Source organism: Coenobita brevimanus, chromosome 101 (assembly GCF_032717465.1).
Source record: "Coenobita brevimanus isolate Jiangsu-jjx chromosome 101, ASM3271746v2, whole genome shotgun sequence".
NCBI classification, from domain to species: Eukaryota; Metazoa; Arthropoda; class Malacostraca; order Decapoda; family Coenobitidae; genus Coenobita; species Coenobita brevimanus.
Genome location: NC_137054.1, coordinates 42,975,501 through 43,002,283, shown reverse-complemented (window position 1 = coordinate 43,002,283; position 26,783 = coordinate 42,975,501). Strand labels below are relative to the sequence as shown.

At 43.6% G+C, this 26,783-nt stretch overlaps 1 protein-coding gene across 1 annotated transcript; it reads left to right on the top strand.

Moving 5' to 3' along the window:
* The first annotated feature begins 205 nt into the window (after nucleotides 1-205).
* On the top strand, nucleotides 206-26,731 carry LOC145415013 (uncharacterized). The gene is made up of 5 exons (XM_080284430.1): nucleotides 206-257; nucleotides 1,066-1,214; nucleotides 4,851-4,961; nucleotides 5,310-5,493; nucleotides 26,019-26,731. Exons 1-5 carry the CDS (start codon nucleotides 206-208, stop codon nucleotides 26,204-26,206), a joined length of 684 nt encoding a protein of 227 aa, XP_080140556.1. The 3' UTR covers nucleotides 26,207-26,731.
* Nucleotides 26,732-26,783: the final 52 nt, after the last annotated feature.

The following is a 26,783-nucleotide window of genomic DNA, read 5'->3' as shown; positions in this document are numbered from 1 at the left end:
GGGACCTGCTGACTTTATAATTTAACTGTTTCAACGCCATACACCATGGACTAAGGCATACTGGCAAGTTATCGGTAGTTTTTCCTCTCTCTCTCTCTCTCTCTCTCTCTCTCTCTCTCTCTCTCTCTCTCTCTGAGTATATAGATAGGTAGATAGATAGATAGATAGATGTATCCTGTTTTATTAAAGTTTAATGTATGCAATTATGGTGTTTGCCTGCCATGCAGGCTTTGTTACTTCAGATAACCTTGATTCAGGTAATGATAGTTATAGGCTACGTCGTCATATGTCTTGTGTCTGACACAGTGGGAATACTTTCTGATTTCTTAGAACTTCTTTGAAAAAATCGGACTTTCCAGTTCTGTTACACACACTCGCGCTGGTGCACATATACAGAGAGAGAGAGAGAGAGAGAGAGAGAGAGAGAGAGAGAAAGAGAGAGAGAGACAGACAGACAGACAGACAGACAGATAGATGGATGGATAGATACGGTTAATAATACTAACTTTATAGCCTAGTGACTTTCCAAAGGTATAAACTGATGCTGTGCTGTAAACTATATAAGGTCAGCCACGTGCAGCACTGAGGTGTGTACGGTGGTGACGCACGGGATTGCCGCTGTGGAGCTGGAGGGGTTTTCCATCCCCGGTGTTATGTTAACAAGGCCAACCCTTCATTCACTCCCTCTCTTGCGTTTCTAGTGTCAATCTTTTTTTTATGACGGATACATTTTAATCCATGGTATATATGTATCATCAGCAAGGACATCAGTTGACCGCGTGCCGGAGTACTCTAGTCTGCCATATCCGTCTGAATCAGTCGAAATAGGCGCTATTTTCTTGTGTGACCTAAGTAACGGAAAGTAATCTAGTAGTTAGTTCAGGTCACTTCTGGTGCATGCAACTCCTCGCCATCTCTTCCAACCTACCTTTCCATCCCTTTCGGCGTCGCTTTTGATGAGGTGTGATCAGACCAGTAATCACAGATACTTATAACTAAGGTTCTTCGAATTTCGTGCAACCAAGACTTTGTATTCAGGATATGAGAGTGATCCAATTCCGTCAGGCAAAAACCAGCTGATTACGATGGCCGTCGTTTCTGAAAACCTGGCCCCCTTAATGGCATATTCCTTGGGGCTCCATTGCCGCCACGTTAGCCCAGTTACAGCAGGTGAGATAGGCCTCGTCATGGGAGCATTTGGCACCATCATTTTGGTTTATTAATGGATGCACCTCCTATGACGCCTGTCCTCCACGAGGCTAAGTCCTCAGTTCACCTTCGTCACTTTTTCAGGGCTGCCTTCGTCTACGTCGACTCCTGCAGAGAGAGAAATATCTCTTGGAAAAGAGAAGTAGGTACAGTGGGTAGGGTAAGTGGGTAAGGGAATGCTACTGTAGAAGGTGGGAATGGAGGGGGAGGTGCTTCTGGAGGTAGAGAGTGACTAGTAATTGCTAGGGGAAGGAGAGGAGAGGGGGAGTCCCCATGAGATGAGGAAAGGCCGCCTTCTTCAGGTTACTGGTATATCGATTCTAGTTAGTCAGCTGGGAGGAGTCAGATCTATACCCTTGCTTTGGAACAATCAGCACGATGTGGTGGTGGCCGTGTAACCACACTGGATCATTCTAAAAGGTAAGCAAAGGCGCTTGACTTGTTGGCGTGTGTGTGAGGAAGTGTGGGGATGCAGGCACGGCAAAACGGTACTTCGTGTGAGTTCCATTTCTGTCAGGTCATTCAAGGCCCTTTTATGTTTGGTAAGATCCAGTCAGATCAACTTAGGCTCATTCAGGTTATGTTAGCCCTTGCTAGGCCAAATCAGGTACTACTCAGGTCCAGTCAGGCTAGTTCAGATCTTTTTAGGTACAGGCGTTGGCTACATCAGGTCCTTTCAGGACCCTTCAGGTCCATTCATGCTTTATATGCATGTCATTTCAGTATGGTCATACCAGATCAGGCCAATTCATGCTCATTCAGGCTAGTGGAGCTCCATTCAGGCTGCTTCAGGTCCAGTTAAGTCACTTCAGTTCTTTCAGGCAATTACAGGTACAGCAGATTCAGTACGATTCTTATCCATTCAGCACTACACGCATCAGTCTTTGTCCATTTTGATTCTTTTGACTTGTTTCAGATATGACCAGATAATGGGCAGAACAAATAACGACTAGTTCTGTCAGTTCAAAACCAGTCACGTCCATAAAGTTTAGTTGGGAACTTTATATCCATTAAGGAAGTAAATCAGGCCAACTGTCATATTTACGACAGCCAAAATCAGTCTGATTTTCCTACATCTCATTCGCATTAGATATCTTCATGTCACTTTGGGTCAGTCAGATTCATTTAGGTCACGTCCTGTCAAACATATGAACCAGGGAACGATTTTAGCTGTTTCAGTGGAAACTAAAAAAAAAAAAAAAAAAAAATCAACGTATGTCAGTCAGGGTGATGGTCGTATGCTACAAGTAGGGTCGAAGTGCCAAGAGACAGCTGGGTGTTTTCTGGAGACAGGCCAGCCTTAACTTAGACTCTCGACCTTATAACTTAAAGGGTGGAAAATGAGACACAGATACATTATCTAGTCATTTGTCTGTCTGTCTACAAACACAAACACACACACACACACACACACCCACACACACACACACACACACACACACTCGCACACACACACACACATATATATATATATATTTATATTTATATATATATATATATATATATATATATATATATATATATATCATCATCATCATCATGAGCCGTTTAAGTATCCACTGCAGGACCAGCCTATCCCGACCGAAGTAGGGACGATACAGCCAATGTATCTCTACCATGTGGCTTAGGCTGTCTGGTAGAGACTGTATGTAGGGTGAGAAGTGCTTGTAAGTGTAATTGTAGTGCTGGAGTTCCTTTGGATGTGTGTGTAGTCTGTGAACCAAGTGTAATCGGCCCGCGCAAGCCGACTGGGTGCAAACATACTTTACAGTATGCGACACTGGTTCAATCACAGCACCCCTAGTGTCCGCCAAAGCAGTACATGGCCGGGAGAAAGCTTCCAAAGTTTATTACCCTGGCAGGGTGGAAACCCTCGCTCTCCAGTGTGCGAAAACGCACACTTTACCACTGTATCACAGAGGCTCCATATATATATATATATATATATATATATATATATATATATGAAAAGTTTTTAACGCTCTAGGCGGGAAATCGAACCCGAGACTTCTAGACAGAAGTCAGGCACTGTTACCACTAGACCATGGCGTGATAAAAAAGCTAAGCCACCTGAATTCAACATAACAGTTCCTGACTTCAGTCTACAGGTCTTGGGGTCGATTCCCGGCTAGAGTGTTAAAAGCTTTTCACATATGTACACACGTGTAAAGTGTATTTCTCCAACATATAAAATGGAAGACGCTTGTGTTCTGGTTGGGATAGATTAAAACTGCTGTCCCTTGCCGAATTGCATGGGGTTAAGCCAAAATCCTGATGTGTCTGAAATATGTATCATCATATGCGTTGGGACTGAGATATATCCTTCCATAAAGGATTTACCTGGTTCGTTGTTGAATTCAGGTGGCTTAGCTATTATCGTGACACGGTGTAGTGGTAACAGTGCCTGACTTCTGTCTAGAGGTCTGGGGTTCGATTTCGGGCTGAAGCGTTAAAAACTTCCCACATATGCACACACGTGTAATGTGTGCTTCTCATATATATATATATATATATATATATATATATATATATATATATATATATATATATATATATATATATATATATATATATACTGGATTAAAAAGGAAGAAATAATCAGTATGGTGGGCAGTGGGACAGGTGGAGACGGTCACTATGAACGGCTGATGGATAAAATTTCGATCAAAGATATCTCCTTCAAACCTGAAGAGGGAGATTAAAATAAAAAAAAAAAAAAAAGAAAGAAAGAAAGAAAAGGGCGTGGATGGGACAGACTGTGATGGCAGTGATGAAGGGTGTAGTAGAACTGTAGTTTGGATGGTAAAGTTATATGCAAAATCAAGAAGAAAAGAAGCAAATATGGATGGATTGGGCAGAGACGGGTGGGCAGGATGGGCTGAATTGTTGGTGGGTGTTGAGATGTGAGGGTAGGAAAAAATGTGATAATGGGTGTCATAGGTAGAACGGTAAGGTGTAAATCAAATATTTCTCATACAAATTATATAATGAAGGGGAAAAAATGTGACGCTGGATAGAGAGAATGTAATGGAACAAAGCTGGGAGAGAGGTGGATGGTAGGGCACAGCTATCAATATGGGTATGAAAATTTAAAACGCAGCATTTTTCTGAACAGTATGAATACGAACACTGGCGACAAGAAAATGGGCACGACAACCCCCTGATTATAAAACTTATGGATCTGCTTAACCCTGACAGTAGGCTATTACCTGAACAATACTATTGAGTTCATTAGACAAAATGTCAAACTGATACACCGGTATTATTCCATAAAAATGTCTCACATTACGCCCTGGTGATCATATGCAGTGTGTTATCTTAACTTCATCACATCCCCGAATACGGTAATCTCCCTTAGTTATCTGGTGTTATGTTATTGTACTCTTCCCACTCCATACCCCCCCCCCCTACTCATCCTTTCTTACCTGATCCCGGGGCTTCCCCTGCTGGCTGTGACGTCGATACCTCGCGGCAGTATAATGGGAAAAGTCACATTTTTCATATTTACTAAAATCGGTGAATAAAGTATTAGCATGTGTTATCATCGCCCTGTCCAAAGTTTATCAGAAATTTGTTTAAACTTACACTTATATTTACCGTGAACTGTACAAAAATCAATAATTCTCCCATGACCGCGGCAGGCTACAGAGATTATCCTACATTTGGCAGCGGAAGTTCAGCCGATCTCTCTATATATATACGAGACGCAGCCCACAGTCCACAGTCCCAGTGGTCGGTCATTTTCCAGTCAGGTAAGTTGTAGGCTACTTCATACCTTTTATTACTCAAAGAGCTAACCACGAATAAGATTCAGTGACTAATAGAATAACTACACACGTATAAAAGGATCAGTAAAGTTACTCACAATATGTAAAAGCAGATTCCACCAATTATTAATGAGATAGATATAAGTTTGATAAGTAGGCTACATCTACAAGTACAGAGCAGTCGATAAACATATCTGTGGCATTTGATGGTGATATTTAATTGATGACTCTACTGACAATTCGGTGGACTTGCATAATACAGCTGGGATGATACTGACACTGAATTAAACAAGCCTACCAAGCCAGTTTTCCAGCGCGTAACCTTTCCTGCAGATAATGAAGATATTGGTGTCCGGTGTGGTGGTGGTGGTGGTGGCAGTTGTGGGGCTAGTGGCTGGTGCTCCTCAGTCCAACGCACCCCCAGGCTGTACTTTCCCAGCACCAGTGCAGCCATCTTGCAATGATTACTGTCCTGTACCGGGCAAGTTCGGCCAGTACTTCTGCTGCGACTCAAAAGGTAGATATCTTTGGGGTTAAGATTTACTACGAGCAGATCAAGTTCCATTTGGTTAGGGTACACCAGATTAGGTAAAGTTAATTTAGATAATGTGGCTTGGATTAGGGTTAAAGTGATTAGGTACAGTCGCGAGCAGATGAAATGGAGACACCAGCACACACACCTCTGGGTCGCTTCTACCCGAAGAGTTACAGGAAATTAGAGAGGGAGGGGGGTGTATGGAGGGGCTGGTGGTGGGAGAAAGATCAAGAGAGGGAAGGGAAGGGAAGGGAGGAGAGGAGGGGCGGCAATAACCATGGCTGTCAAGGTCTTACTTTATCTTTATTATGGATTAATGTTTGATTTTGGGAAAGCTTAATTAATCATGATGTCAATCACATCACTGATAATGGGTTTTAATTTAAAACTGTTTTCACTTGAAGCGAGAGAGTAGTTTGTTGTGTCATAGATGAAGTTGGCACCTTTGCAGCTGAACTGTGGCTTCATAAGATTCTATACAACAGCCAAAGCGTTAACCTAATGGTTCATATTGGCCAAACCGAGATGAAGAGGAGTTCATCAGCACTATGGGTATCACACAAGGCTGCTGCTCACGATGGAGAGACGATTGCCAAATTATAATAGGCTTTTCTGTCTCAAAAGTATCTCTCCCCAGGTGCGAGTTCCATTCGAGGGGTTCATTGGTGAGAGGTGAAACTGGAAGGGGTTCAAGAGGGAGGGGGTAACACCTGTTTGAGCGGTGTGGTTGAAAATATTGGGGAATGAGGAGAATAGTAATGTAGTCATAAGCCAAAGGTGAAGAAAATATGTGCACGTCGGGTTAACACTTGTCTGTGATGGTTCTGGTGCCCAACAATTAATGGATGAACATTTTAATAGGTTGATTGTGCTCGTCATTCAGGATGTCAGCATAAATATGTCTTGCTATATGTCATCAGACTCTAGCCATGATTATACACATTTTTTATCTTGGGAATGCTAGGGATCAAAAGCATATGAAACCGAATTAGATGGATTTCACATTTACAAAGCTATGTATTGATTTTTAGTTAAGTCATCATACGTCAGTATTTGTTCGATATTACAACTGTAATGATTACAATTTCTTTAATGAATGGGCTATTTTCAGTGCTTAATGTGTTTTAGCAATAATTATTAATAATATAAAATACGAGAACCACAGGTATTCATGTTTTTTATGATAAAAGAAAATTGTGAGGAACGGAGTGAGACAAACCCTCTTGCAGAATATAAGCTCATTTCTGGTGAAGTGAGGGTTCCATTCATGTGAACCGCAGTTCCCTTTATACACACACACACACACACACACACACACACACACACACACACACACACACACACACACACACCAGGAATGTTGCCAGAATGGGAATAATGACTAACAAACTCGTCAATATCAAAATGTGATGCCTGGCAACCACCTTCATTCTCAGACAGCCAAGACTGTTTCTCCCTCCCCTTCCACTCACCAAAAGCTCTCCCCCTCCCCCCCTCCCTCCCCAGCCTACCATCTCCTTTCTTCCACTCTCACTCCCTGTCCCTCTTCAACTCGGCGTAGTCATTGTGAAACTTTAGGTTAACGATTTAGCTCTTGCCTTGATTCTTATGAAGCCACAGTTGAGCTGCGAAGCTAGCCATATCTTCATGTGTAATACAATATATTGCTCTCTCGCTTAAATGGAAAACAACTTAAAGTTACAAATCCATTACCTTATCAGTGATATGTATGACATCATGATTAATTAAGCTCGGCCAAAGTCAATCCTACATCCTTAAGATAAAGTAAAACCTGGACAGCCATGGTTACGCCTCTCGTACCCTCCCCTGCCCTTTCTCCCTCCACCAGCCCCTCCATTCCCTCCCCCCCTCCCTTCTTCCTCTCTCACTCCCCTCCCCCCCACACCTAGTAACTATAGTCGGGTAGAAGCGACCCAGAGGTGTGTGTGCTGGTGTCTCCATTTCATCTGCTCGCGACTGTACATAGGCCGACTAAGTTTGGCTACTTAAGATTAGATTAGCTTACCCTAGATTATGTTAGAGTCTAGATTAAGTTTAGTTACAGTAGGTCTGATCATTTTAAAGCAGCTTTAAGTCTGTCTCTCGTGAAGGGACAGGCTGAGAGTCCAACAGTTAGGTAAATAATAATGTATACGAGTATTACCTCAGCAGCTTCTTAATTGAGAAAGGATACCCGACAGAAAAAACAATTACCCACTCTAATCCTCATTTTGCCAGTACTGGTGTCAGCTAAGTAAGAGGCAAGGTATATGAAACAAGTGTAAGGCAGCCAATATGGAAATGTTTTGCCCTCATTAGAGGGCACTGTATATAGTGCCTTAGGGTGGAATGGGATTTGAAGTAACCATATTTCCTGAAACTAAAACCGGGACACATAGGCCTACCATGTATACTGAAAGAACTCTAATCCACACACACACACACACACACACACACACACACACACACACACACACACACACACACACACACACACCGATTATACAGACACAGCCTACAACGTACACGAACAGTAGCCTATTTAGCTCATCACAAAACAGTTTGCGTTCTTTTCTTTTAATGTTCGTACTTTTCACCGGATAATATTTGCTTTAGCATTTCTGGAGCTGATCTTAGTTTACTGTAGAATTCCAGACAGGTGTGCATGAAGTTAACTTTCGTGACTAGTAAAGCTTTGAGGGTTGGGACTCTTAGTTGTGATTTTTCAAATGTCCATTGTTTCTTCACCTGGGAGAAAACACGTTCGGTAGATGAATTTGTTCCAAAAAGACATAGAATGAATTAATTTTAACATGTGCTGGTAAGGAATACCTCTGTCTTTAAAGTGAGTGAACATTTCTGCCCAGCACTGGTCTATACGTAACATACTTTTTCCTCAGTAATATAATTCTCGACATAGCAAAACTCGTCAGATAACTTAGTATCAGACTGTTAGTCACAGAATTTCTTTTCTCCAGCAAAATCCATTGTTTTTTCAACGTCTTGCAATTTTGATGTTTGCTTTAATGAGGCCCACTGTACATGAGCAACGTCTTGTGTGACCTGTCCACTAGTCAAAGTACGGAATGCACGTGTAGCTGTTTTCTTCAGTTCAGATGAGTCAATCAGTCCATCTTCAAGTTTGCATGCTAAAACCCTTACTGAATGAGGAAAAAATACACTGTCTTTCTTGGAATCCAGATTCTGCTTCAAATTATTAACTGCCATCATAACTTTCACTGCTGCTGTCTCTTCCCCCTCAATACTTGCTATGACGTGATGGAAAGTGGCGGTGCACAAAGTTAAGCCAGAATTCAGCACAGAGGTAAAAAAAAAAAAAAAAAAAAAAAAATCTTTAGAACCACAGGGCATATGCTTTAGCTTAGAAAATATGACTTTAAGCCAGGAAACATTCTAAGAATTCTCTCGATAGTAGGCATTAGTGCCATCTTGTTTTACTGTACTTCAGTAGTTATTTATACTCAGCTTCCAAAAAATCGCATAAGTCCTTCAAGTCTTTAACTGTATACAAATAGAAATATGAATATGTTAACAACTGTTTCTACATCAATTGGCATCCAGTCGCAGGCACTCTGCACAGCATTATTTTTACCACTATTGGGGCTTCTGTAGCTAAGGCACCACTGCTAAGCATTACCTCTGTGCGAGTACAACAATATTCAAAGCAATTTGTACTAAGTTCCACAGCGGTGAATTTCGTCCCTTTCTTAACATATGTCAGTAGTCCTCTACCCTCACCATCATGATGTCGCTCAACTATGTCATATCCTAATTTGTACTCTGCTATGGTTCGCTCATACTTGTAATGCTTTGGTTTTACCTCTTGTTGGGCAATTTACCTAAGAAGTAAAATTATACTAGGGAAAATTACTGATCTTATCAAAGAAATGTGTGATCATTTTGCTACTATTTTATACAGGTCGATATTAAGATACTTTATCTAATAATTATGTAAAAGCTAATTTCCAACAAATTTGGCATCCCTTCTCTCTCTGTTTGTCTTTCTCTCCCTCTTCGACCCCCCCCCCCCTTCTTTTTTCTCTTCCTCCGCATAGATATCATATTTTCACTTTCATTTGTTAGGCTCCCCATTCTCTCTCTCTCTCTCTCTCTCTCTCTCTCTCTCTCTCTCTCTCTCTCTCTCTCTCTCTCTCACCTGCGCTGGCGCGGGACGGTGAAACTTCCTCCTTAACTCTCTATACATTGGCTTGACCAACGCTGCGCCGGCGAGTAGCGGGGAGCCAGGGCAGACTGGCTTGGGAAGCTGTCATGACTATGGCATGATCGGTGTGCGTCCAGGAACCGTTCCTACACATCCGATCTAAACCAATCAGAATAATGCACCATGAAATGCTTGACTTTCTATGTTTTTATAGTACTGAACGTTTATTCGTTCGCTAGTGACGTGGGACATTTCGGGACAAATTCTGAGGACATATCGGGACCGGAGCTCTATAATGTGAAGTGGCTTCCCGATAATTATCGCCACGTAGTTTGTGTGCCCGCCGCCAGGGCGGCGGTGATGTAGTGGCAGCCATGTTGATGCACCTCGCCTGATGCCCGCGCCTTTTGAAATCAGCCGATGAACCCAGAAAATATAGTGACATGGTCCACTGCGCAGCCAACGAATGCAAAAGTCGGCACAGGAATTCGTTGAAGAGAGATGGCACTACATTTCACAGGTAAGAAATACACCTTGCTGTCATAAGATTATTGGTTATGTTTAATGGCAGAGAAAAAGATTCTTCCTTCTCAAGTAGCACTGGTATCAGCATCTAATATACTATAGCACTAGCCGTGTGTGTGTGTGTGTGTGTGTGTGTGTGTGTGTGTGTGTGTGTGTGTATTTTGGGCGGCCGAAACTACACATTCAAATTGCACCAAAATTGGCACAAAAATCGCAAAAAATTCGCTGATGTGAAAAAAAAACTTGGTCCCATCACGATTGAAAAACTTATACTATATTTAATGAGCGATCACATTTTGACCAAGAAACGCTGCTCCCGGTGCCCGGCATAGGATCTCTGCAGAATTTTTTGCCCATAGGTACAACTAAAATATACTTTAGCAGTAGCTGTGTGTCTGTGTGTGTATCGGACTTGCGTTTGGACAACTTGGGTTCCATTCCAGAAGCTGCAAACAGTACGATCAATTGGTTAGCTGCAAAAAATCCAAGTGACAACGTTAGACTATAACAGCACATAAACGGACCATCATGGGCCCTTCGATGTCGCCTTGACGGCTGATAGTGACAACATTAGATTAGAACAGCACATAAACGTGACTCAGATTACCTGAAATGATCGCAACATGCGTGCGAAGCGCGAGGAAACGAGTGAGAAGCACGAGGAAATGAGTGTGAAGCACGAGAAAGCAAGCGCGCAGTGCGAAAGCCCTCCGCAGGAGCAAGTGCAAGGGACCCAAAGGGCCCACAAGCACTTGTCTACTATACTATAACAGTAGCCGTGTGTGTGTGTGTGTGTGTGTGTGTGTGTGTGTGTGTGTGTGTGTATTTTGGACAGCCAAAACTACACATTCAAATTGCACCAAAATTGGCACAAAAATCGTAAAAAAAATTGCTGATGTAAAAAAACTTGGTCCCATCTCGATTGAAAAACTTTTACTATAATTAATGGGTGATCATATTTTGACCAAAAAACGCTGCTCCAGGAGCCCAGCATAGGATCTCCGTAGAATTTTTTGCCCAGAGGTAGAACTAAAATAAACTGTAGCAATAGCCATGTGTCTGTGTGTGTACTTCGGACTTGCGTTCGGACAACTTGGGTTCCATTGCCGAAGCTGCAAAAATAACACGATCAATTGGTTAGTTGTAAAAAATCCAAGTGACAACGTTACATTAGAACAGCACATAAACGTGAGAGCCCTCCGCAGGAGCAAGTGCGAGGGGCCCTCCACGAGCACTTGTGTAAAAGCTATAATTGTTTGAGCACTTCTATTGGCAAGAGAGACAGGGCAGGCCTCGTCTATGAAGGGCCAGATTAACCCTGCCGTGGCCTGGTAGGGAATGCAGACGGTTGGCCTGCAATATATAGATCTCATTTTTCCGTTATTTCCAGTGAAATTTTGGCATGACCTATAATGGCCTTTTTTGATGGCCTGATGGGTGATGACCCTTATATGGACGCCCAAAGCGTATATTTATTCCGCTCTGGAAGTCTGGATGGCCTGTGACAGGCCGTGGCCTGGTAGGCAGTGCCCCATTTTACCTATACCTGGTAATCCGACCCTGCTTCTATGCAAGGGAGAGTGTAGTTAAAATCTGTCATGAAACTGAGAAATGCTTCAAATTTTGCAAAAGACACACCCATATGTTTGACACCTCCATTGAGGACAGCCATGTTCACAAATTAATGAAACTGGTATCGCAGTGCAACAGTAAGGGTACATCACACTAAGAAATCTATCCCAGAGGAAGCTGTTGGTACTAAGTAAGAGCAGCTGGCCAGGTTGTATGTATTTAAAAACCAGTAAGAAATAATTATGGATGTATGTTTATGTATAGGAAGGGATGTTTTAGTGCTGTTAACAGCTAATAGATAATGAAAAATTTTTATTGCTTATAATGTGCTTATAATAGTATATGATGGCAAAATATACATTATTTTCATATGTGCTCTTTCCATCGACTTCAATTTAATTTTTACTATCATAATTAAACAAACATTAGGTTAAAGCGGTCATAATGAGAAACAACAAGCAAACAAAGAAGTATATTCTCCACTGCAGCAAACTACGACGTTGTTTTATTCACACCCTTGGCTAAATGTATCATATAATTCGTGGAGCTAGGCAGGAAAAAAATCATAATCTATATATATTTTTGTGTTATGTATACATAGAAGCAACAGCGAAACAGAGACAACTAGCCAAGAACAGTGTTCCAGTTGCATTGCCAGTGGTGGTGACGAGTCCGGGTGTTTCAATATGGCGGCCAAAGTCACATGCTCGCTGTGGAGATAACCCCTCCATATTTTAGAGCTCTGTGATCAGGACGCTATCAAAATGCGGGACTTTTGTTGAAAAATCGGGACCTCTGGTCACCACAGATATAGAAGATAATTATAAGAACTCCGTGACGAGCTGGCGTCATCACCTCGTGCTGTGAGGTGCCGTGTGAATGAATGAAAGTGAAGCGGTGAGAAGGCTGGGATAGGTTGTGTTGTTTTCTGCCAGAGAGCAACAGAGCGATGTGTGGAAGGCGAAGCAAGAGTATCACAGGTGGCGGGTCATGCAGGGCCAGATGCACAGTGAATGACACCAAAAGGCCTAACAATGGTGTTGTGTTGCCGTAATTTTACCCGATCGGTCCAGGTCGCGTGAGGCCGGGGTGGCAATATAAACAATATCGACCTCAGTCGCAACACACAATCTAGATATTTTTCCAGTATTTCAAATACAGTGTATCTATATCTTTTTAATCCCGGGAGGGGTGGCTACAAACGAATCACCTACATGTCACCATGTCCACCGTTATCAGCCTGCCCTTTCTCTTACACTCCTCTCTCATATACTACACCACCGCATCTCATCGTCGGTCTCCCCCCCCCCCTTCCATACCTCGCATAAACAATCCTAGTCAGCTTCTCATTCCATTTTCTTCACATGGCCAAACCACCTCAAGATTCTTCCAATGCTTTCTAACATATCCACAGCAACATAATAATGCTGCCGCTTTTTCATTTCTGTCTGTCGTCACCTAACTCCACATGCTCGTTTCAGATGACTCATTTCAACTGTTTTCCTTTTTTTACTCGTGCCTTCCAAGAGCATCCAAGCTTCGTTTCTATACGTTAAAGTGAGAATCACAGTACAGGTAGCCTACTGTCATGCAGCGACACTTTTTTTACTTCCATACTCGTTTCCCCATTTCTTATCACTGCTCTCAGTGAACCAGGAACCATTCTTCCATAAGATACCTTATAATACACTTCACCGTCAATACTTGTGCCCTACTCATCACACTGCCTAAATATCAGAAGGCATTCACATTCACCACTTCCGGTTGCTATACATTTCGCCGACGGGCGGACAGTTTACTGATGGACTGTTCGCCGATCAGACCTTTCGCCTGCGGACAGTTAGCCGAACAGACGCTTGGAAAAAAAAAAAAAATGAAAGGCAAGGAAAGAGGTTGGAATACAAATGTGTGAATTATAGCAGACTTGTATATAAGGGAAAATGTTTAGAGTGAAAAGAAAAGATCAGAAAAGTAAAAAGAAAAGCGAAAGGTGGAGGCAAATTCCATGAGGCACTTAACAGCGCTGCCTGTCGTAATTTTGGCCTTTGACCCTGTTGCTGGTTACTCACCCACTATCCTGATATGTAAGATCCCTGTCTATACCTATAAAAGGTACCAAAGCCAACCCACCCCTGAATCGCATCTTGTTTATATTTCTGCCCGGAATCGTGCTAAGTCTGTTCTTCGCTCTGCTAAAACTAATATCATCCGTACCAAATGCTCTCAGCTCTCCAACTCGAATTCTTCCCGCTCCTTCTGGCACCTTGCGAAAAACCTTTCTAGCAACTTTACCTCATCATCCTTCCCTCCTCTTTTCTATTCTGATGGCTCTGTAGCTATTTCTTCTACTGATAAAGCAGATCTCTTCGCTCAGACTTTCTCCTCCAATTCCACCTTAGACGATTCCGGTGCTGTTCCTCCATCGCATCCTCCCTCTGACTTCCTCATGGCTGACATTAAAATTTCTTCAGCTGATGTATTTTCTGCCATCACTGGCCTCAGTACTAACAAGACATATGGGCCTGATGGAGTCCCTCCTATTGTCCTCAAGAACTGTGCTTCTGTGCTTACACCCTACCTAGGTATACTCTTTCGCCTTTGTCTTTCAGCTTGTACATTTCCTTCTTGTTGGAAGTTTGCTCTCATTCAGCCAGTCCCAAAGAAGGGTGACCATTCCCAACCCTCTAACTAGCGTCCACTTGCTTTAACATCCTGTGTCTCAAAAGTTTTCGAGCCTATTCTTAACAAAACAAAAAAATAAAGCATCTTTCCTATCACAACCTCCTTTCTGATCGTCAGTATGGGTTCCGTCAGGGACGCTCCACTGGCGATCTTCTCACCTACCTTTCAGACTCCTGGTCATCCTCCTTTCGGGACTTTGGCGAAAGCTTTGCCATCGCACTTGACATCTAAAAGGCTTTCGATCTAGTCTGGCATAAATCTTTAATTTCCAAACTGCCCTCTTACGTTTTCTATCCTTCTGTCCGTGCCTTCATCTACAGCTTCCTTTCTGGTCGTTCTATAGCCGCTGTTGTAGACGGCCATCGTTCCTCTCCTAGATCTATCAACAGTGGTGTTCCTCAGGGCTCTGTTCTATCACCAACTCTCTTCCTTTTATTCGTCAATGATTTCTAAGCTGTACATCTAACCCTATCCACTCGTACGTTGATGATACCACCCTTCACCTTTCCATTCGGTTCCTCCAACGTCCATCCCAGCAGTTACTTCAGCAAACAAGGGATGAGGCTATGGCACACCTAATGTCTGACTTGGTTCGTATCTCTGACTGGGGTAAAAATAATCTTGTTGTTTTTAATGCATCAAAGACTCAGTTTTTACACCTATCCACCCGACAGAATCTCCCACAGGAGTACCCACTAATGTTTAATAATATCCAGCTCAAGCCTGCATCATCCTTGAACATGCTTCGGGTTTCATTCACTCGGGATTTGTCTTGGAAAGATCATATTACATCTCCTGTAAAATCAGCTTCCAAGAGATTAGGTGTGCTAAGCCGACTCCGTACCTTCTTTACCCCTGCACAGTTGACTTTGTACATGGGTTTTATTCGTCCCTGTGTTGAGTGCAACTCTCATGTGTGGGAAGGCTCCCCACATACAGCTCTTCTCAACAGGGCAGAGTCAAAGCCTTTCGTCTCATTAACTCCCCTCCTCTTACTGGCTTCCTTCAACCTTTGTCTCTTCACTGCACTGTTGCCTCTATTTCTTTTCTTTCGCTACTTCCATGGTCACTGCTCTTCTGAACTGTCTGCTTGCATCCCTCCACCTCTACGACGGGCGTGTAGCACCCGTCTAGCAACAAATTCTCATCCCTCTTCTGTCCAACTCTAATGCAAGAGTTAACCGTTACTCCCAGTCCTTCATTTATGCAATGGGTCAACTCTGGAACTGTCTCCCTCTGTCTGTATTTCCTTCTTCCTATGATCTCCAGTCTTTCAAATGCAGTGTGTCCAGGCATCTCGAAATGAACAGATCTTGAATTTGGCTCACTTTTGTATTGTTTTTATTTTTTTTCTTTGAAGGAACGGTTTGCGGGCTCCTGGTCTGTGGTTCCTTCTTCTTCGCATAGAAAAATTCACATTACATTGCATCATTTCAATTACCACACTTGCCTCCTCTATAGTCATTATACCTCCTGGTACCAACCCCCAAAAAAGGATGGATGGACACCTGAGTTGAGTGGCACCAGCTGCCCGCACCAGCTTTCAAATCCTCGCTGGCTGTTTCATTTATAGCAGTACTAACCACTCGAAGAACGTTAGTAGTACTCGCTTTGCCAACAATAAAAAAAGTAGGATAAGAGAAGCTGCTGATGGATGGAGTGGACAGCGGCGAACAGGGCAACGGTGACAGAGGGGAAGTCGTTTGGTGAGCAGATGCCAACTGACAGAACTCGGGTAACTCTGCCACACTGACACCATTGACATTTGAAGGGAGGGGGGGAGGAATTGTAACTTGTACATCAAGGACAGACCTCAGTTATAGGCAACTGTGTATGTAAATCACTGGAGCCAAAAAAATAAAGTGGGGGGGGGGGCAACGATAACGGGTATATATTACTAAAAACAATGAAATTTTTTACCATAGTGGAATGGGAGTATAAAATCTGTTGATTTACAGATTAGAAACCAGGCCGGGAACAGGGAATTGTACTATTTCACAGCTTATACTGGTCAGGGGTGACTTCCTGATTGTAACTAAACTCCAGTTAATATATCTGGATCCTCATGTACAGTAGGGCAGCGTCGTCACCCTTGAGAGAGAGTGGAGAACAAGGATGTCCTTGCTACTAGGTGTAGTAAGTGATGGTGATGCTCAGAATCAGGACAGGGACCTGTCGTTTTCTTTCACACCCAGTTAGTGGAGGCAGATGCTTCATGTGAATTTTCCTTGCGGAAATGTGGTAGAATAGTTCTGTTAGCTCCATAATAGAGTCTTGCAGGCGCACCTGCTTCAGGAGTGCAACTACTAAGGATTTCAGGGGCAGTGTCCAACTTTTTTTTTTAAATAACATCTCAACAAAGCGTCGGACAAGGATTTAACTTTGGCAGTGCATGTTTGAGACCCCGACCTAATTTGTAAAATTATGCTTTTGTACCAAATGTGTATGATTAAGGCATTTATAAGAGTAAATGTAGGGTAAACTTAGCTAAAATCGTCAGAGGCATGTAGCGAGGCTAGCTTCAGTCACGATACAAGCCCCGCCCACAATTCGGAACGTGACGTGAGAGAGATTATTTACGTATCATGGCTTCAAGTTCCGGAATCTGATACCTGTACTCTCTCTCTCTCTCTCTCTCTCTCTCTCTCTCTCTCTCTCTCTCTCTCTCTCTCTCTCTCTCTCTCTCTCTCTCTCTCTCTCTCACGCACACACACACACACACCGAAGTAATATTTCACCCCTACTATACATTCAGTATGGTCCTTATATGAGAAGAATGTTTGCGAAAAAAAGGTTTACTTGGAGGAAATTACTTATCATTTACGTGGACAATACGGCCATTGCTACATGCTCGGTGCATGTAACATAGAGCAGTGGTTTATTAAACTTGTTCACTGTGAACGCCCACTATCATCTTTAAAAAAATATATTTTTTAATAATAAAATAAAACTGAAAAGTAGCATTTTTAATGTGATTGATTGGCATGATTTAAAAGGAAATATATTAAATTCCTAATGCGGCTTGAGTTCCTGGCTGGAAATCACCCAAACCCCAGGTTATAAATCAGTGACAGAGACATGCATTATAGTAGTCTGCGATAAGAGGTGGAGACATCAAAGGTATACAATGATGTAAATAACATGCTCAGCACAACCTTTATTCATCATCACTATCCAGGCTGAGGTCTTCTATGTCTTCGTCATCGCTGGCAAGGTCAATGATGATGGGTCCCACAGAGTCGTGGATATTGTCTGATGTCCAGTATCCGACCTCGAAGTCTCGAGATCGTCGGACAGCAGCTGCCCACACCTCTTGGGTGGCACACAGTCTGGCTTCAGCCAGTCTGGCCTGCAGGTCGACCCTGGTGAAGCGTTGCAGGGAGGAGCGTACGTGTCGCTTCATGCAACCCCACACCTGCTCGATGGCATTGAGCTCTGGGTGAGCGGGTGGAAGGCGGACAACCTCATGGCCCCACTCACGTATGATGTTGTCCACCTTGTACTGGGGCGTTGGTCGGTTCTGCTGGCAGACGAGCAGCAGCTCAGGTCGTGTGGCGGCAGGTGGGATGGGGAGCCTGTGTTGCTCCAACCAGGTGATTAGGTCATCTTTCTTGGTTGCTGTGGTGGGACAGCGACTATTCTCAGTCAGTTGGCTGTGGTAAGGTGCGTTGTCCATCACCAGGACCGACGGCTCGGTAAGCGATGGCAGGAGTTGCGACGTCAGCCATCGGATGAAGAGCTCGCCTGTCATCTCTCCGTGGTAGTCGCCGCTGGTGTTCTTGGCTGTGTAGCAGAGGAACGAACCCTCAACGAAGCCATTGGCCTTGCCAGCTGCGACCACCACGAAACATTCACCTTCACCAGGCGGTACCTGACGACTGTACATATCGCTGCTTTTATCCTGAGTTGTGTCCACCCATTCCCTGCTGTGATTCATCCTGGTGGTAAACCATGTTTCATCAACGTACACCACCTGCCTCCCTTCTTCCCGGTGGTGCCGCAGAGCCCGGAGAGCGGCGATCCGGCGGCACACGACGTCCAGGGATTCTTTCCTAACATACACCTTCCTCTGTGATGTCTTGTAGCGGAATCCCATGTCGTGCAGGAGCCGCCACACCGACGTCTCCGAGGTTACATCTGGGATGATGCCAGCCGTCTTCAATTCCTGCGTCAGGTTGCCAACCGAAAACACTCTTTTGGCAGCGAACTTGGCGTGGATGAAGCGGCGAATGGTGCCCACAGTAAAATTATCAAAGACAGGCGGTGCTGGAAGTGCTGCCGGTGTCTTAGGCTAAAGCGTGGTTCCGCGATCCACGACCTTCCTCACCGCCGTCGCGTCATACCAACAACGTGCGCAACACGCTCGTGAGGTCTGTGTAGAGAAAGGCCAATATGTATGTAACATTTGCCGCATGATGATGAAAATTTACGCAAATATATATACAGTATATACATATATATATATATATATATATATATATATATATATATATATATATATATATATATATATATATATATATTATATATATATATATATATATATATATATATATTATATATATACTCGTATATGTATTACAGAAATGCATTTCATTCTGTAAGCACAGCCTTGCCAAGTAAGACTAATTCACAGTGGTAAGGCAAAGAGGTTTTTATCATCATCTTTTGAGGTGACAGGTCCTTTGACAAGTACAAGGTAATAATTGTGCTTGTTATGGCATGGAAAGCACAGTATCATGCAGAACAATTACATTTCGATCTGTGAATGGTGAACATATTTCATTATAGTAGTCTGGTTCACCACCCCTTGGCAGTCAACAAATGAATTTCTCCATATTATTTTATTTTTTATCAATTTTTGTTTTCAAATTACCTGTTCAAACTTATCAAATTCCTCATGCGGACCCTTTCGCGGTTGTATACCGCGAAAAACCGCAGCACAAAAGCAGTCTTGCAACCTCTAGGACAATAAGAGATGCTCGCCATCGCTGAAGTTTCGGTTTGGTAACGTCTCGCCTGTCGACGGCTGCCACATCTGTTCGCCCAGCGGTGCCGGCTCAGGCAGTGATTACTACTCTTCAGAAGTGAATAAGTCATATTGACGTCACAATATGTGTAAGAGGGTGATGCATATACTATGTACTAATAGGGAGTCTGGAGGGATGTACAGTCACTCTAAAAATCAGCTGCAGCTCAGAAATATGAGTAACCCTGAGGCAATGAATCTGAAGCAGCTTACATAAAGACAGAACTGCCACTTGCGTCGGTGATTACTACTACGTCACACCGACGTCACGTTCCGAATTGTGGGCGGGGCTTGTATCGTGACCGAAGCTAGCCTCGCTACATGCCTCTGACGATTTTAGCTAAGTTTACCCAACATTTACTCTTATAAATGCCTTAATCATACACATTTGGTACAAAAGCATAATTTTACAAATTAGGTCGGGGTCTCAAACATGCACTGCCAAAGTTAAATCCTTGTCCGACGCTTTGTTGAGACGTTATTTAAAAAAAAAAAAGTTGGACACTGCCCCTGAAATCCTTAGTAGGCTTGCCTTTACTCTGGGTGAAGATGGCGGATCAATGGGCATGCTATAGAATACAAGGAGTTATGAAGTTGAAAACTTTATATTTCTAAAGTATAGTAAATCCTTGTTTTTCGCTGCTTGGATGTTCCGCCAAAACCTCGCGAACTGTGAAACGTCGAAATGTGAAGTTAAGAATCAATGGGAAAAATAGAAGAGCGTTCCGGTAGGATACGTACCTACCCTATCAGAAAGTACTATAATACCAAATGGGCCCTACCCAGAAGAGTGTTTGCTACTGCTAAAACAGCATAACACAATAAACAAGTGTCTGAAAAGACATTAAAACTGTTATGAAGAGCTGCAACACCAAAAATCCTTACCAAAAATAAAGTAAAGACTGGCTTGGGTGGCAAGTGAAGATGTGTTGAGAGTGGATGGGCTAATTCTCGATGTCACTAACCAAGGAAAAGCTGCCACTTTTCACCAGATTATTTAATTTTCGACATCGAAGTAGGTCAACTAAACCCCGGTCATTTTATGTGCCCTCTTTGTCACTAAAAGGAAGGGAGAAATTATAACAACATTATTTTACTCACTGCTACAAGGAAGAGAGGCTGTAATATAGTCAAATAAAATCCAAAATTAGTGGGCTGAGTCTACCATCTCTGTATTGGGATGGTTATTATTCTTTCCTTCTTTCAATATCGATAAGTTTTATTTTACATCCATTTCAGGTATTTGTCCATCAAAACAAAAATAAATAGTATTACCGGATGTAACGATTCTTTGTTAAGAAATAGTAGCACGACACAGCTGAAGATCGTACGTTACGATCACAAACAAAAATAAACTCACATGTGTCTACTGCCCAGCTGGACCTACTGTGTATTCACGACACGGCTGAAGATCGTACGTTATAATCATAAACAATAACAAACTCACGTGTGTCTACTGCCCCACTGGACTTGCTGTATAAAGATCATGGAAAATTGTTGCATAGAAAAAAGGACAGTGCCTAGACTGAGCATCGGTACGCATCGTCTGTTGAGTGTCGGCTGCTGGCTGGGATCATCGAATTGTGGGGAACTTCGCGAATTGTGAGACAACTCGGAAACTTTTCTTGCGCGAAAAACGAGGCGTCGAAGTAAAATGCGTCCAAATACGAGGATTTGCTGTAGTGAGTTTTGCTGATCCAGGCAGTAAAGGGACGAAATAAGTCATGGGAATTGTGTCCTGTCTTATACGGGTGATGTTTTGCTCTGAGACCCCAGAAGTCTTAAATGTTTTCCTTATTAATGAGTCAATTTGAATGAAATTTCATTACAGTATGTCCATTGTTACACCAAGTTTGAAAGCTATCTCTTACAGCACTGAAACATTAATAAAAGGGGTGTTCCAGACTAGGGAATTTTTGGTGCAGCTGATCCACACGGATGGCTGCGTTCCCCTTCATAATATTTACGTGATGTGTAAGGATTATTTTTAAATTATTTTTTCCTGATGATATCCCCGCAGCCAGGAAAAAATCTTGAGTTAAATCAGTAAAATTTGACATTCACAGTCATTTATAAAGTATGGCATAACCCATAAACGTAAGGTCAAGCATTTGACGGGAAGGGGAAGGAGGGCAGAGGGAGTAAAAATGATTAAGTCGAAGCAATTAATGTGCTTCGTATCTCATGTTCAGATTTGTATTCACATGAAAACTAATAGTGAGCAGTTAATATGTATCATAACAAACTTTAAAAAAAAATCAGTTGACACATTAACCCTTTAACCGCAGGTGTCATTCCAGAATGACAATGACAAAACTGGACCAAACCGCGGGTGTCATTCTGGAATGATCGTGAATATTTTGAACACCGCGCGTTTTTCCTGCGCGCAAAGTGTCTCACGCAAGAGTAGCTGTCGAGTTCTTTCACGCCAGCCATCCCACACCTCCCTCCTCCAACCTCGAGGGGGCCCCCCCCACCCCTGCCCTGACCCGCATCAGTCAGTATCTGTCCAGCTCTGTGCGTGAGAATGGCGCTCCGTCCCGACTCATCGTCGCTCGCTTCCTCCTCGAAAGTGATTAGTGCTAGTGTGCCTTCTACCTCTACACCGGTGAAGGAACTGCTGACGGCGAGGCAGAAGGGGTTGAGCACTCCTGAAATTAGAAATGAGCTGGACAAAACTGTAAGCACTACTCTTGATTGTGGCAGTGAAAGTGACACACTCACAGCAAGCAATGACGATTTGGCAGTGATTGGTGGTGAACCCTTTTCCATTGATAGTGACAGTGATGAAAGTGATCGTGTTGTTTCCCCCCCACCACCCCCAACTTACTCTGGGAAAGGGAAGGCGCCTATGGGCAAAACTGGTATTGCACATGGGAAGGGAGTGAAGCGCAGGCTTACGTCTCCCACACCAGGCCCTAGTAAGCATTTCCCATCAATTTCCCGTTCCCCTAGCCCTATTGCCCTCACATCATCATCATCATCTGCTGTGCCCTCTCCTCAGTCTACATCATCTGAGGAATACGAATTCCCAGAGCCTGCAAAGCGAGGGAAGGCAGGCCGTGCAGGCCGTGCAGGCAGGGCAGGCCGGCCTAGAACAAAGGGGATGCGTGGCAGTTGGAGGGCAAAGCTGGGCGATAAGCGAGGTGATAAGCGAGGTGATAAGTGGGGAAGAAAGGGTCAAGTTTCACCACGCACCAGGTCAGAAACCCCCCCGCCTGCCCCCGGCTCAGCTCTCTCACCCTCGCCACCCCCCCACTCACCGCCCCCGCACTCACCCCCCTCCCGCTCGCCTCCTGCCTCACCTCCTGCCTCACCCATTGCCTCACCCATTGCCTCCACCTCAGCTCCTTCTCACGGGGAAACGAGTGCAATGCGACCTGCCACTTCCACTGAACCACGCACAGGGAAGGTTGATGCATTTGTTTGGTCTGACGGTGCAGATTTTCAGCCACACAATCCGCCGTTTGATATGACAAATGTTGGAATACAGCCTGCCTTTCCATGCAACGCAGGAGATGACTTTGTGAACTACTTCCTGGCCTTTATGGATAATGAAATCGTGCAGCATGTCAGCGATGAGACCAATAGGTATGCAGCTCAGTGTGCAGCAGAAGGGCTGGGACCTATTGGCTCACCAAAGCAAGTGTCGTGGTTGCCTATCGGAATCAGAGAGCTGTATGTGTTTTTTGCACTAATGTTTCTGATGCCCCATATAAAGAGACATGAGTTGGAGGAGTACTGGCTCGTGGATGACATTACTACTATCCCAATATTCGGGAAGTATATGTCACGGGATCGGTTCCGACAGCTGCTTGGATACCTGCACTTCGCTGACAATGCAAACCCGTCCCAAACTGACCCTTTGTGGAAAGTGAGGGATTTTCTCAACAGGATTTGGGATCGATTTATGCGATTTTCCGGCCTATGCAGAAAGTCGTCATAGACGAATCCCTGGTATTGTTCAGAGGACGTCTCAAATTCATGCAGTACATCCCCAGCAAACGCCACCGCTTTGGGATAAAGTTCTTTGTGCTGTGTGACTGTGAGACGGGGTATATCCTGGATTTTGTCATCTACTCTGCTAGTACAATGGACGTGAACAGGAAAGACCCCCTTGGCTTCTCTGGCTCCGTTGTAAAAATGCTGATGGAGAGGTATTTTGGTGGTAATCATGTGCTGTACACAGACAATTACTACACAGCACCGAAACTCTCCAAATACCTGGCTGAACACGGCATTGGCACTGTTGGCACTGTACGGAGCTATAGGAAAGAGTGGCCAAGTTTCCCTGAAGCATCATCATCATCCAAGGGAGATGTGCACCTGAAGAAGTCAGACAAGCTTCTGGCGATCAGGTGGCATGACAAGAAGGTCGTGAATATGATCAGCACCATCCACAAGGGGGAATTGCAGAGAACTGGGAAGGTCAGCTACAGGACGGGAGAGCCAATCATGAAGCCTGATGCCGTCATTGATTACAATGTCAATATGAGACTTGTTGATAAGTCTGATATGATGATTGGCAAAATCGACTGTCTCAGGAGAAACACCCGATGGTACAGGAAGGCTTGCCTGCACATGCTCGATATGTGCATGCTCAACGCCTTCATTCTCTACAAGACACAAGTCGGGGGCATAAGGCAACCATCACTGAGACAGTTTTCCAAGACTGTCGTGCAGCAGCTGCTTGCACGATTTGGTCAGGTGACGGCATTGATCTCGGGGCGACACTCTGACACACAACCTGACCGTCTTGAGTGCCGCAATTACATGAGCCGGCACCAGCTTGTGATATTGCCTCTTACAGCAGGCGGCAGGTTGTCACAGGGCCGCTGCAGAGTATGTCATAACACCACACGGAGGCCTCGGACGAGAAAAATGAGCACACACCAGTGCCTGGAATGCCAAGTCGCTCTATGTGTAACTCCGTGCTTTGCCGAGTACCACTCTCTGAGTAAATACTGAAAGTGACAGTGATATATAGTGATGCGACAGTGACGTGCTTTGCCAATAATTGTATAATGGATAATGTAGTAATAAGGGATATTTTGCCTAGAAAAAAATGTAAATATTGGCCAGTATAATAAGTGATATTGTAATAAGAGAATCTGCGGCACTTGTGTAATTCTGCGGCACTTGTGTAATTCTGTGATGCGCCAGTGACGCAATATAGTAATAAGTGCAGTGTAAATATAATGTATATTGCCCAGATTATATGTAAAATAATATTAGAAGTTAGAAATAATGAAAAGATCGCCTGAAACGTCAGTGAGCGGGTGACGCCGCAGTGAAGAGCGAGCGCAACCGCAGTGAAGTGCCTTTTACCTACCTCAGTGAACACAGAGTGGGTGTTTATCGTATGTATAGTGTTCATATATGTTTATATTACTATTATGAGAGAGTGGTTGGCATTTGGTACTGGTGTTTGGGGCGTAAAATAGTTATTTCACACCCCTCACTTCTAACTGCTCTGCCCGTCCTGTGAAAGTCAACAAAGTCATGAAACCTACATCAATGGAAAGCTGAAGGTTAGTACTTTCTAATGGTACCTTATTTTTTTCTCTAGCTTTATTCTGTGCAGAGTTATTATGGTTTAAAGGTTTGTTTACATTTGGCTGAAACCCCCGCGGGGGAGGACAGTCAGACCAAAACAATACCCGCGGTTAAAGGGTTAAGGAGAATACCTTCTTAATAATGCAAACATTAAAACTTTATCCATAATTCCTTTGAAAAGTACCAGCAAACCATCAGAAGGATCTGCCCTGAAAAATCAGCTATTGCCCTAAATAAGACACATTTTCCTTGTTCTGGGGGACGGCAGTCCCCCAAGACCCTCGCCTCGTACGCCTATGGCATAACCACTGAATCAGTGCTGTTGGCTGACTGACAACACTCATTGCCGCGTTGGAGAGGGAGCAGTATTTCATTTCCGGCTAATGTCTCTTTAAGTGCAAATGTTGGGGAGTTTCTCAAAGACAGTATGTGGCTGATATAGACTAAGTTTGAAAGTAACGGGTCTCATTAAAATCCGGTAGATAATAACGAATATATTGAGGTTATTCTGGGGCCTCAGAGTGATGAATCATCCCGTATCTTGGGTTGCGATGGGTCCTATCAGAGGCTGCGAAGGTCATGTTGGCCAGGTTAAGAGAGAATCAAGGGGTTGTGATCGGCACAATGTCCATTGGTTTCAGCCTTCAGCAACTGTCCATTGGTTTCAGTCTTCAGCAATGGTGATCCCGACATTCCTCAAGCTGACATCACGGGCATGATTCGCCTGTGAACCCCATGGTGAATGTCTCCACTGCTTAGTTCGCCACGCCAACATAGTATCCCTGTACATAGTTTTGCACTTTCTACTTGTCCATTGTTGTGGCAGTGCTGACTTGCTCTCTTTTCCTTGGCTACATTTTTTTTAACACTCTGTTTCTCTCCTTATAACCACCAACATCCTTCGTCATCCATATTTTCAGTTTTCCTTCTCACTAGTAAGTCTTTTTTCGGTTGTTACAGGTACTCACTTAGGAACGTGCCCCGCCACAGAGCTGAGTCAGACCGAGATCGATCTGCTGTGCGACACGACTCAGCACAACTACCCCTACCACCTCAACTGCAAGACTGACGACGACTGCCTTATATTTGAGAAGTGCTGCTACGTTCCAAGCAACCATCACCTTATTTGTCGAGCATCGGTGCTGTGAATACACCAGACAATAATGATAAACCAGATACACGTGTCAAAACCCCTCACACCCACACATAACACTGGCAGGTAAAAGAGATGATCCTGATTCACAGCCGGGACAAACAAAGCTCGTATAGATAGACAGATAGATAGATAGACAGATAAGTGAAAAAAAATTATTCCAAAGAAATCATACTTACTACAGCATAATGTTCTTCAGAGAGTAATAAAAACCACAGCAAACATTGATATCTACAGATATAATAAAATCACAATTCATCATAATACACCTAATAACGAACCTCTGACACTCACCTACTGATATTAAGATTCATGAACAGTTGCATGGCAGCCACATCGTGTTGTTCCCAGCAGTACAGATTGTTGTAATAGTTCTCATTCACTGCCTTCCTTTATCACCTGTGGTTCATCTGACATATCCTGCAAATAAATTGATTGCGTTCCTTAACATTCCTTGTCGGTGATGTTGTTGGCGTACAAGTAATTGTTTGCCCTACTTTTGTAGAACTGCCGAATAAACAAAAAGTGTTAACGGCACTTTTCTTTACTGGGAATGAAGGTTAATGTGTTGC